Here is a 13,355-nt window from a genome sequence, read left to right on the forward strand (position 1 = left end):
CTCAATCTGCCTGTGAAGTGCCCTTCTAATTACGTGTTAATAATTCAACACATCAATCCTCCTGCTTGTTCTTTTTATAGCTGCAGACAGAGAGTGTTGATGATATTTTTACACAGTTAATTGGTAACGATAATTGTTTTTTATGTTTGAAGTTACTTGCTGAGTATGTAGGGGGGGCAGAAAAATATTAACACCAGTAGCCTCAAACCTACACTCACAATCTCTCTCTTTCTGCCTCTCTTTCTGTTTGCCCTTCGAGAGTTTCCTTTTCTTTTTTTGAAATCCATTTGTCACCTTGTGTATCTTTTTTTTTGCTTTCTCTGACACCTGTCCAATTGCTATGCTGTGAGGTCTTCTTTCATTTTCTTTTCTCCAAACACCTCTGGAATAACTTATATTGCCTGCCACCACAACCTCCCCCCCGCTGTCTATTTTATATAGCCCCCTGTTTCTGTTAGCTTTCTTTACATCGGCTCCTTGCACTTCCTTACACTCTGCCTGCCTGCCTGCCCCCCCCCCCCTCAGTCACTGCCTCGTAGCATGAGCCTTTTATAGTAGCGGTGAAAAGGAGAGTGAATCTGTAAATAATACAGTGCCTCCCCAACTGAACGTCTGTGTGTGTAAAGAGTGTGTCTGTCTGTCTGTGTGTGTGTGTGTGTGTGTGTGTCTGTCTCTCTGTGTGTGTGTGTGTGTGTCTGAGGCTTCAAATAAACACATTCTCCTCTGTGTGGCCTGAGCTCCAGGGACTCAGCATTAGCAATCCATAAATGTCAGCATCTGCGGTCCACAGACATTATCACATAGTAGTGTTGAGCTGTTCAAATACAGAAATTGCTTTTCCTGAACACTCTTTGCTTACAGAACAAGTAAATCTACTGTTCAACATAAAAATCACCTGATGCTGATGATGACCTGAATTTCATGTTCTCACTTGTTGGACAAGGATTTTAAAGAATTTGCAGCAAGGACAATCTCACTTTTGTATCTCATAAGATTAAATATGACAGGCAAAAAAAATGAGATACTTAGTCAGATGAGCTTTCTTTGCTAACAAGAGGCACTCGAGCTTCCCAACACTCCAGCATAATCAACATTAAACATTTCCACATGCTCTAATGAGGTTGTTAATTCAACTAGAATACACTCTAATTATCACATTTTTCCATGTCAACACATTTGCTAACATAGCTGATATTCAAATCAATGCCTGTACCCTTGTAGTAAATCAGGACTATTCACCTAAATAATTATAATCTAACATTTGTTGCTATGCTGAGAAAAGGTGCTGTACTCGCCTCCCGGTCCTCTGCAGCTCAGGTCCTCCGTGATGGTCGTCATCCTTTTCCAGCTCTCCAGCTGGAGATGCGTTGCCATTGGGATGGGACGGCCTCTTCCTCTTCATCTGCAGGAGGACATCATATATACACATCATATATTTAAATGCATTTCTATCTAAATGCTGTCATGCTGCTCAAGTCCATAAGAGGGCACTGTCAGTGTGATTATAGTGGTATGGAGTACAGTATATGTAGGATATAGAGAAATACACACTGAGGACTTCTTCTAAGTTGCAGTTTGTGAAATTAGACTTAAAAAGCACACAGAGGTTTACAGTAATTACTATTTACATAGCCTATGACAGAGATACAAGCACTCACCTGAGATGGGACGTTCTTAGGGGGCTCAATACGGATCGTGGGATCCCATTCTCCAGGAGGCAGGACAGTCACCTGATCGAGGAATTCGTCTATCCCAGAGAGGAGATCCGTTCTGTCTTTGGCCTTGTACGCCACATCATGGAAAATCTACACCGTGAATAATATAAGTTGTTAAAATGCCTCGATAACATGTTAATGTGTTCACAGCAAGGGGAAATCCACTGCAGTAGAGAAGCCAAAAGAAAACTTCCAATTTTTTTACTTTGATACAGTTTAAAGAGTTTACAAGCTGAAGTTAGCTGAAGTTCTCTCACCTCATCCGTCATCAGAGTGGCCATGGATCTGCCAATCTCATGGTACTGAGGCCCCTTCCCATGAGGACCCAAAAGCAGGAACAGAAACCTTTGGATGAGAAATACATAAATGAACCATGAATAACACTATTATCATTTAAATATACACTGCAGAGGTTTTCTTGTGTTTTATTTTTCATTAAATGTTGTCAAAAATACATTTAAATGCTCCTTTCACATTTTTTAAGAATATGTTTGACACCTGCATAGTTTACATTCATATGTGCTAGCCAACAGTCTTCCCTGCCTTTTCTGGTTGTTGGCTTACATGTCCTGACAAGACAGACATCAGCAGTAATGTGTATCATATTTCCTGCAGCACACTTAGCCAAAGCTCTTTTGGCACATTATACAGAATGTGTTGCAGATAAGCAAAATTGTGACACCATTTTTTCCAAGCAACAACTTTCTTCTCTGGCCTCACAAGGCTACTAGCACGGATATAGACCCTTTTTTTCCTTTTTACTTTATACTATAGGATACAGATATAGAAAACTATGCATAGCCTCTATTATTAAAAATCACAGTAGACCTCCCAGTTACTTTAGTCCCATGTGACTCAGGCTTTTAAGAATTAATTTGTCAGTTTCCTTTAAATTGCAGATAGAGTATAATACATTGGCCACTTTTTTGAGTCTTTATCATGATATTATTAAACTATATTATCACAGTACCTCGTGGGCACCGGCACCTCAGTGAGGCCTGTTATAAGGACTGCAGGGGACAGTCGTACAAAGGCAATTATGGGCTTCTCCAGGAAGTCCACTTCCCCAACCAGCACATTAGAAGCCTCGGCGCCCGGAGGGATCTTCTTCATGAAATTCATGTCCACCTGAAACCAATGGAAGGACTCAGATTTATTCAGCTGCATCCAGGAGGAATATGAGGATAAGGTTTCATGGACACGCATGAAACAAAAAGATGAAAATGTGTGAATATAAAATGATGGCAGCAGCGTGTTGGAATGTTGTGATAATAATGAAAAATAAGGAGAGTTAGCAGCTACGTAATCGACAACATAGTACTGAGCAAAGATTGTCCATTGATATGATGCATTTCTTATGTTCCTAATCAAATACATCTCGTGTGCAATGCTAAATACAGATCTGAGCATGGCAACACTTTCTATATCCTTATGCAGAAAAGTTTTGCCTTCATCCCTCTTTTGTAAACTCTGATTCATATAAACACTGCACCTTATGTTTTTGGCAGTCATAATAGATGGCTTTATCGTGATAACTACAAATGGCGGCCTGCCATTTGATTTAATGGATGAGGAACAAAATGGCAAGATGGATGGAGGCCATGCGAGGGAGGAAATTTTCCAAAGTAACCAAAGTTACATAACTAAAAACTTTTACTTTGATGATTCTTCGTCCACTGCAGGTGGAGCGATGATTGCAGATGCCTATTACAGAGCCCAGAAGGAAAGGGCAACAATGGGTATGTGATGGTAGCTCTCATAGAGGCAGCTTTCAACACAAGCTCATTGAAATGTCAGTGAAAGTCCAGAAAACTGAGGAAAAACATTGATGAATGTCTGGAGGCCCGTTCACCATGATGGACTGTTTCTGTGCTCAGTACTGTGGTTAGGTTACCTTGCTGAAGTCGACACTGCTGCTTTCTCTACTGACCCCTACTTTGGAAGGCCTTCTCTCCATCGCCTTGTTACCGTCCAGGTTGTTTGGTAAAGAGTGCGGAGACACCAGCGGTCCTGGGGGGGGAAGGGGGAGGAGGGAGACAAAGTGATGATGGAGACTGTGTGAGTATATTGGAGAGGCAAACACTGGTAGAGAATAGCTGTGTGGTTTGGTTCACCATGAAATGCCATTAAGTGATGCAATCATTAAAAGCCCCCCTTTGACTTTCATTAAGAGTTTAATTTTGAGAAAGTGGAGGCTGTTTTATGGCATGGGCTCAACAAACGGGAGGCAATTTCACAGGCAGTTTTGATGAGTGGTGAGCTCTCAGCAAACAAACCTGATACACAATCCTGAAAACATGCTGCTGCCCACACAGGTTTGTGGCGCAATGCGACAGGTTAAAAAGCTCTGAGATACTCCATGAAAAACTTTATCTAGTACATTTCATTACATTTGAATGGGAATGCAAAGCAACTGCTGCAGGGTTTCCTATGTACCTGCTGGTGATTTGCATTTCTGTTCCACCCCAGGTCAAAATCATCACCTTTCAGGAGTACTAGACCCAATTTTATAGAATGATCAGTGGCTACAGCTAAAGCTCCTCAGACAGGTGATCAGACTGACAAAAATATCACATTTTTTGGCTGCAAGTGAAAGGATTACTCTCATGACAGCCATTACTTCCTAGATGTGATGATTTGGCTTCAGTGCTGCAAGACTGTGATGGCTCTCCACGGGGGAAAGACGCGTTATTTCAAAAAGCGTTCTCGCTGATTGCTCCTCGTCTGTCAAGCTCATTCCTCCGGTGCTTATGTCAGCCCCGCTTTGCTTGAATTCGTGTAAGCTTTGAGCCGAAAGGAGAGTGAGAGTGTGTTTGATATGGCTGACAAGTTCACCTTCTTCAGACTTCAGCACCTTCACATGTCCACGCTACAGTGTTTCTGTGCGTAATTGGCTGCACACTTCAACATTTGCTTATGTGACTTGAGCCAAACCAGATACAGGAAACGCTAGCACTTGAGGTGACATGAGGCCGGGAGATGAAATGAGGGGAGTAATGTATTTGAGTCAGAGAATAGGATGTGCGCACTATTCTCTGCAATTCTGAAGTAACATTTCTTTTACCAGGTATACTATATCAACACACAAGGTGCCTTTTCTGCAGCTGATCTATACCCTTGAACTGTACCCTGAAGTAACCCCCAGTGGATGCTGGGTAGCCGTGACCGGTGAACAGGAGCCTGATTGCTCACATACCCGACAAAGCCTCTTGGAATAAGGGAGGGATTAGCTTAGGTTGCATCCGCCAACACACTTCATTCAGGAAGGCTAAGCCCTGGAATGCTCAACCATACCGGCCTTTAAAACAGTGGCGTCACAGGGTAACCTCATTTGTATGCAAAAGAGTAAAAAGAGTAAAATAAATAATAATAATCTGACTCTTACGCAACACTCATGGTACTAGTGTGTTTCTTGGGGAAATATGTAAAGAAAAAAGATGAACTTGGATTTTATGTTGTATCTTTGTAGTAACTTTACATAGTTATGTGTTACTTTGATGCATTATCAATGTATTGACTTTGGTTATTTGCACAATGCATGTTATACTGTGTAAAGACTCAGATTATAAACATATACTTCGATATCAATATATTTGACAATATCGTAGGGATGACTATCGGTGCCTTCACAGAATATGTACGCAATGAGGGTTTTTGATAACTCATCAGCAGTAATGTGAATATTATGACTAAGTGGATTAAAGGTAGACAATAGAATCTGTTAAGCTCAGAAAATATATATTTTTTCTGTAATGCAGCCTTTAAAAGCAGGAAAAGAACAACGCTTATTCCACATCACGATATTCAAAATCTAAGACGATATCTATAAAATATCACAATATCGATATAGCTCTAGATAATATAATAACACTAGGTTAGAATGAGCTGAGATGCCTAAAAATGCATAAAACTGACCAATGGTAATCAAGTTAGAAGGTACACTGTGGAGTTTCTGACCTCTAATAGCACTATGAAGCACTTCTTTTTATGAGTGGGCCCCCATTTTGTTTGAGGGTGACCCTAACTCTAATACACAGTCCTGAAAATGGTTTCACACTATTCTAATGATGTACAAGTGAATGTAATGAGCCAAAAAATGTAGCAAAGCAAACAAACATTTAAACGGGAGGAAAAAATAGTTGCACCCTCACAGCGGAGCTTATAATAACACTGAGAAAGCCACCAATGACTTCTTGCATGCCCTGTGCAGGTATTTCACCCACGAAAACATCCTGCATTGGTAGATGGCATGTGTAGGTATAAATAACCTGCAGTAAACTCAGTCAGTACTATTAAGCCAAGTACTTCTATATCATTCTATCGCTGGCTGTAATTATTTGTAACCTATAAGAGAGGCTGTAATCGGTATTCAGACAAATGACTGTGAATGATCAAGGACATTTCACTGCTTAGCGCTACATCTCTGTGCGGTTAGCTGTTTAAAGCCGACTTCGAACAACATTTTTACACATTTATTAGAATGCAATGACTAAGACTTTAAACATCCCTTTTCTGAATAACCCACGCACTGATGTCAAGACACTTGCCTCTTGTGAAATACTGTATATTTTCCTAGGAGGGGGGTACAATTACAGACGCTCGTCAGCTATAATAAGACCACTCTTCCACACAACCTTTCAGATTCGGCTCAGACCAAAGTGATTGCTTGTTTTAATGACCCGTACTCTGACATGGAGCCATTCCCGGACAGAGACAAGCACAGACACACACACGCACGCACACACACACACGCACAGGCAGTCTAATAATACACCGACTACGCTTCATTTGGGAAGAACACAAAGTCACTGTAGGTGCCAATATGATAGTACATACAGAACCAGCACGCCCATCCTGGTCTCGGGCTTATATTTAGCCGCGCTGTTGGCACACGCTGCCCTCGCTAGCTTCTTAATCGGGTAAAAGAATGTTTATACTTAGGAATTGGTGAGGAGGAAGAGGATGGGTGCCAAAAGGATGCAAGGGGAAAAAAAACATTTATATTTGTGGGTACTTAAAATGGGACAGTCATCTGGGGATAAAACATGTGAGAAGATTTAGTACTTATAACGTCACTAGGGATGTCCCAAGTCTATCAGCACGTACATCTGTATCATTGATTGATATCAGCAATTAAAGGCTATTCAATCCTTTAATTATAACAGACTGTGCTTTGAATATGTAACCTATTAAAAAGGCATCAATGCACTCTGCTGGAACAAAAAGAAACCTCTTTCTTTTAGACTTGTGAGTGAGAAGAGCTGCATGAAAAATAAACAGCAGCCAGACAATCCAATTAATATCTACACTGAGAGCCGAGTGTCAGAGAATAAAAACAGAACAGCTTTGAATTAGGAAGAAAAACCAAAAAACAGTCTTGCTGCCTTGTTAAAGCGGCATTTTGCAGGTGCAGTGTGGTACATCTCACCTCGGTTTATTTGAACATTCCTTTTTTTTTTTTTTTTTTTTTGACCATGATGGGAATCAAAAGAAGCTGTACAAATCTTCAGATCCATACAGCTAATAAAACTGTCCAATCTAAATCCAATCTTTATGAAAAGAAAAAAGAAAAAGGTGAGGTGCAGCTGTATTATGTAGCTATAAACATTACATAACATCTGCAGACACTGATGATGAAACGAACACATCGGGACATCCCTATTAGGATGGAAAAACCCCGATGGTGACGAGCGAGATGGGTTAAATAGATAGACATGGAAATATAACATCACAGGACGCATGATGCAGTTGTGAGAGAAAGACCAGACAGACACAAAACATTTTGGAGGGCAGCCATGAGACCAAAATGAATTTTATAAAGACGTGAACAGAAAACGTGGCCAAGCAAGGCAAAGACGCTGAGGAATGTCTCCAAAACGCGCAGGGAGACATGAGTATAGAGAGTTTATGCATTGAGGAGAAGAAGAATGTGTCAGTGGGAATAGATAGAAAATTAAGAGAAGGGAAAAAAGCAAGAATTGTGGAGAGCGGTGTCAAAAGCATTGTGGGTAAACAGAGTGGGAAGAGCGTCTTTTGAAACAGACAGAGCCTTGCTGTGGGTTATTGATGAGATGGCCGTGGGGTTGGAAGTTAACGAGAAGCAGAGCTTTTCATGCTAGTGCTAGTGTTCTCTGTTCAAGCCGTGACTCACACTGGCAGGCTACACAGATATTTGCCTTCTAAGGGCAGCAGCTCGACGCCCTGGGATGCCGAGGATGCTCGCCGGCTGAACTGCTGCAACGCTGCCTCTTCCTCTGCAGAGACTGGTGGGTCGTCATCCTCGGGGGGCGATACCACCACCTCTGGGATGCCTACAGGGCCGTAGCCTGCCCCATGGTTGCGTGGGGGGCTCGGAGAGGAGCGCCTGAAGGATGCGGGGGTATTTTGAGGGGTGGAGAGGAGCGAGGGGCCTGGGGAGGACCCAGTGTTGGAGGAAGAGGAGGGCAGGAGATGGTTGAGCAGGACGGAGACTCGGGACTCTCGTCTCTGTGACAAGTTGGAGACAGATGAGGCTCCCCCTGGCTTGTGGAGAGAGAGATGTGAAGAGGACAACCCCTCTCCTAACAGAGGAGACAATGGCAAAAAAGGGGAAATAAGGGAGAGAGAGAGAGAGAAAAGGAGGGAAAAGGAGGAAGAGGAAGGAGGGATGGAGCAGAAAGGAAAATTACATGAAGTAGGAGTACATCACAGGGATGGTGTCTGGAGGAAGACACAGCCAGAAAGGGTGAGCAGCAAGAGCGTGGCAGAGGTGTAATTTGAGGGATTCACGCATGCATAAACGTGAGCAAAAAGCATGGTTGTGTGCAGAAGACACTAAGAATGATTCAGTGAGGCATGTGGGAGGATCCGCAAAGGGCCAAGTAACTAATTCTACTTCAACTTCAAACAAAACAATCACACAACATGACTGAGGTAAGGCAAAACTGAGTTCAGCTCGCATGCAGGAGTGCATGAATTAAAGCACGTACAGTGCACTGTAAGCAAAAATGTGCTCAACCAGAACAGACCAGTCATAAATCCTACAGACTACATACTCATTTAGTACAGGACATACATCTTACACATTACCATTACCATCACCAACAATCATAAAATATTATATTGACCTTTTACATTTGCATTTCAGGTTTTATGATATGAAAATGCAAGGCCACCAAGAACCACAGGCAAAGAGAGAAGTAGAGAACGTCATATTTCATTCTTAAAACCTCAGGCTGACATCCAAGATCTTAAAATGCACATATATATTATAACACCACTGCGGCCATGCCCAGTCAAAAAAAAACAACAACACATACGATGCTGACTAGAGGTGCAGGTAAAGCATAATTTCCTGAATAATCACCCTAATGAGCGAAAAACAATCGTTAATTTAAACCCCAAGCCAGGCCAGCCGGAAGATGTTAGCACAATCCTTAGCACCCAGATTTCTCTTTCAATAAGGGGGCCGATTGTTTCAGCAGAGATCATTCTCTAGTTTCTACTCACTTTTAACATCCACCTTCTACGCTGGCATTGAAGGATTTGAACATTAGATTCTTTAGAAATAATTTTCCCAAATGGTGGAAAATGTGGAGGAGGAAAAAGAAATACGAGTGCACCGTAGGATCTCACCATTTCTCTCAAGCAAGAGTGGGTCAGAGTGTTTCTTGCCTATGTCAGCGATGGAGCGCACCAGAGGGATGCGATTGCTGAGCTTTCTCTCGTTCTGGTGGTGGTGTTTCTTCAGCATGGCTTCCCGCACCTTCTCGCGCAGGTCCTCCTTCAGCTGGCCGGACGCCACCATGCTGTCTATCAACATGTCTGAGTCGTACAAACACAAATGGGTCAGTGACAAATAAGGGTTGAAGGGTTAAAAAGTGTCTTATAAGCAGCATCAGGTTTGTTAAAATGTATGTTTTGTATCATGTGTGTCATTTGAAATAACATGTGCACCATTTTTTAACCAAAAGTAAGACTGAATGCTCCTGAAAATGTCAAATGGTGTAACCACAAAAGAATTATACATATTAAATATTGTATCCACCTATAGTGCATTTAAGTGGACTTATAATTACTTAAAAAAATCGATTTACATAATTGAAATTCAAATGTAATATTTAGGTCAATTGTATTCCATTACCTTTATTTAATATAAAAGTTATAATGTAAGATCATGCCAAACTAGTTGATATGGTGTTTTATTGAGAATTTAGTGTTTTTAAGCAAGTTGAATTATTTGATACAAAGTCTTTATGGTTACACCACTTAAACATTTTTGCCATAATCCTCTAATATATTCTCTCAAAATGGATTAAAAGTAGAAATTTGATGCTGAGTCCACAAAAAAAGAAGGTGTGCAAGTTTTTCATATGTTTATGTTCACAGGAACATAAATTTGACTAAACCACATGGACACAAAAAAAAAACCATTGACCCAGATACACAGTTAAGATGAAAACACACGCTGCAGGGCCCCTCGCACCAATAGTATCGTAGTACTCATACAATTGGATGCAACTGACTAACTAAAATAATCTGAGCGGTGAGATTAAGTTTTGAAGGCAGCAGATGAGCCAACAATTAGTTTTTGCCTTATAGATACAGGCACAAGTGAGATAGTGGAAAACAAAAATGGAAAAGCTAACAAAAAACTGGTAAATAACATTTTTAGTTGGGCTAATATTGTATCGAAGTACAAAAAATCTTTCTCTACGGACAAAAGTGTGCTGTGTGAGTGGCAATACTGAAAGTAGGTCTGTGGCATGAAGTGTCACATAGCGGCTAAGTGGCGGGACACTGCTTGCCTAGTGGCTGTTTTGGCTTTAGGAAAAGAAACTGGGGTCGAACTATATTACCAGATTAATAAGTAATTACCCGCTTAACCTATGTCATGCTTTTCACTACCAAAGCTTCTTAAGAAATACTAATAGAAACATGTCTTTAAAAAGGTCAGTGAGGTTTACCAGCGATTTCCTCTATACTGTTGGCCCTCATATCCAGCATGACTGTGCCGTTGAGTATGCAGCTACGTAGTTCAAATAAACTGTGGAGAGACAGCGTCGCCACGTAGGGCTTACTCCACCTCTCCCCACCATCTTCCACATCCTCCTCGAACTTGAGCCATCTGTAGATAAACACCAGGACAACACACACACACACACACACACACACACACACACACACACACACACACACACACACACACACACACACACACACACACACACACACACACACACACACACACACACACACACACACACACACACACACACACACACACACACAGATCAAAATGCATTCAGTGAGTCACATATTATAATTAACATGAAAAAATAAAATACGAATTGCAAGTTAAAGGACTTATCGTTCTCATATGGCACAGCTCCATTGTTAGTCATACAAATTATAATCTTGCTTTTTCGGAGTAGATAATGAGGCAGTGTAAAACAGAGTGACTCATACTCCCAAATCTGTCCCTTTGGTGAAGTTTTATCAGTGAGGAAACAATTTTGAAATGCCAGCCAAGTTAAGTCACAACTATATGTTCAAACTCCAAGTTCTCAGTAAAATGGTTCTTGTTTATGTGAATTTGGGACATAAGGTTGATACGAGCCTGGTCTGTATCTCTGATAGATATGGCTTGAAATATAAATAAGTTTTGCAGATATGTGCAGATTTTGAGGGTTACAATTCACAGAGCAACAAAGCCAAATGTGAGTCTCTGCAGATAACCAGTGTGAAGGGAATTACAATAAGAAATACCAAATTATGGAAAAGTAAACCTCTACACTTAAAAGGTGTAGCAAAAGGATTCCAGCACTTACTTTAACCCCTGATCATGTAGCAGAGGTGTCAAACTCATTTTCATTCAAGGGTTTTTTGGGCCGGATCATTAAAAAGATGGAGGGAAGGAAGGAAGGAAGTAAGGAAGGAAGGAAGGAAGGAAGGAAGGAAGGATGGAAGGAACGAAAGAAGGAAGGAAGGAAGAAAAGGAAGGACAGGTGGGAGCAAGGAAGGAAGGGAGGCAGGAAGGAAGGAAAAGAAGACAGGCAGGAAAGATGGAAGGAACGAAGGAAGGAAAGAAGGAAAAAAAAAGAAAGGGAGGAAGGACAGACGGAAGGAAGAAAGGGTGGGAGGAAGGAAGGAAGGAAGACAGAAAGGAAGGAAAAGACAGGAAGGAAAGATGGAAAGCACGAAGGAAGGAAAGAAGGAAAGAAAGAAAGAAAGAAAGAAAGAAAGTAAGGGAGGAAGGGAGGACAGATGGAAGGAAGTAGGAAGGAAAAAAAGACAGGATCCTTCCTGTCTGTGGGCCGGTTTGGACCCCTCGGCAGGCCGGTTCTGGCCCACGGGCCGCATGTTTGACACCCTTGTTCTACAGTATGAATATTTTGAAAAGTTTTCACACCAATGCTGAACAAAATCAGAGAAAATAAAAGCCAAAAAAAAAAAAGTCTGTGGTTGTTCAGACTTTTCTGACCTGGCAGTCTCCTTCCACTCAGTGGCACTGCCATCTCTGAAGGAGAGCTCGTCCAGCTCAGTGAAGAGGTCGTGGGGAACGTGCTCCAGGTCATCGTCCTCTGTGCCCAAGATGAACTGGACCCGTTGGGATGGTGTGTCTGGACACAGAGTGAGTATTACAATCATCTCATATACATGTTCAGTTATACATCCATTGGTTTGCAGCTTTTAGTACAACTGAAACCATGCTTAGTGTGAGCTACCCCTGTAGTATAGTACCCCTGTGTGTGTGTGTGTGTGTGTGTGTGTGTGTGTGTGTGTGTGTCTGTGTATGTGTGTGTTCAGATGCAGGAGGCTCACAGAAACAGATGGCACTAAGAAACAGAATTCTTTATGACCAGTTTGACTGAGTGTGGATGAGACTTTGTGTGTGTGTGTGTGTGTGTGTGTGTGTGTGTGTGTGTGTGTGTGTGTGTGTTGCACTAATTCCTTCTCAAGCTCAGTAGAGTAAAGCAGGGTGCGTAATTACCTTTTTTGTCCATTGGCAAAAATATCTAGTGCATGTTTAAATTTAACAGCCACTAAATAGATTACCATTGTTTTTTGTCTGCAGGCCACTTGCGTATTTTATCAGAATTTGACTGGTGGGTGGTGCTAATTTAGTGCCCTGGGGTAAAATTGGACTAGTACATACATATAAATATATAACCATGTCTTCTTTTCATTCTGCGTCACTAAAAAGAGAAACACATCTGCAGTCTTAATGCAGAGAAATCTTTTTTAGGTGAAGTGTGTGTGCGAGAGAGAATAATGAAAACTCGGATGCTTTCCAGCAATCATCTTCTCGTGTCTGATTGAATTAGAGGACAGATATCGGGACATCTGGAAGCAGAGAGAGAGAATAAACGGAAATAGATATGGCAGATTACAAGTCTGAACGCCACGGGGAGGCAGAAATGGAAATGACTGAAATCAAGAAGGGAAGAGTTATTTTCTGTTAGCAGTTAGCACATGAGATGAGAGTACATGTGTGGTGGGCTGGTATGAATTACACACAAGTGAGTCCCTTTAATATCAGTGCTGCTGCTGTAATTACACACCAATACCTGCACTAAGGGTGGGTGATGAGGACAGAATCGAATGCCTCGGTACCGATACAACAACAATGTAGTTTATTTTGAAATTTTCCATGAATTG

At 41.5% G+C, this 13,355-nt stretch overlaps 1 protein-coding gene across 1 annotated transcript in view; it reads right to left on the reverse strand.

The window, feature by feature from the left end:
- The window catches only part of LOC128373648 (sodium bicarbonate cotransporter 3-like), a 48,310-nt gene that overhangs the window by 14,288 nt on the left and 20,667 nt on the right, over positions 1-13,355 (reverse strand). The window contains exons 4-12 of the mRNA XM_053333783.1: positions 12,178-12,316; positions 10,661-10,821; positions 9,330-9,518; positions 7,892-8,275; positions 3,610-3,725; positions 2,686-2,843; positions 1,973-2,060; positions 1,659-1,805; positions 1,296-1,402 (exon numbers count right to left, since the gene is read on the reverse strand). Coding sequence (XP_053189758.1) covers positions 1,296-1,402; positions 1,659-1,805; positions 1,973-2,060; positions 2,686-2,843; positions 3,610-3,725; positions 7,892-8,275; positions 9,330-9,518; positions 10,661-10,821; positions 12,178-12,316 — 1,489 coding nt within the window. The remainder of the gene's footprint in view (positions 1-1,295; positions 1,403-1,658; positions 1,806-1,972; positions 2,061-2,685; positions 2,844-3,609; positions 3,726-7,891; positions 8,276-9,329; positions 9,519-10,660; positions 10,822-12,177; positions 12,317-13,355) is intronic.

This window comes from Scomber japonicus, chromosome 15, assembly GCF_027409825.1.
Source record: "Scomber japonicus isolate fScoJap1 chromosome 15, fScoJap1.pri, whole genome shotgun sequence".
Taxonomy (NCBI): Eukaryota; Metazoa; Chordata; class Actinopteri; order Scombriformes; family Scombridae; genus Scomber; species Scomber japonicus.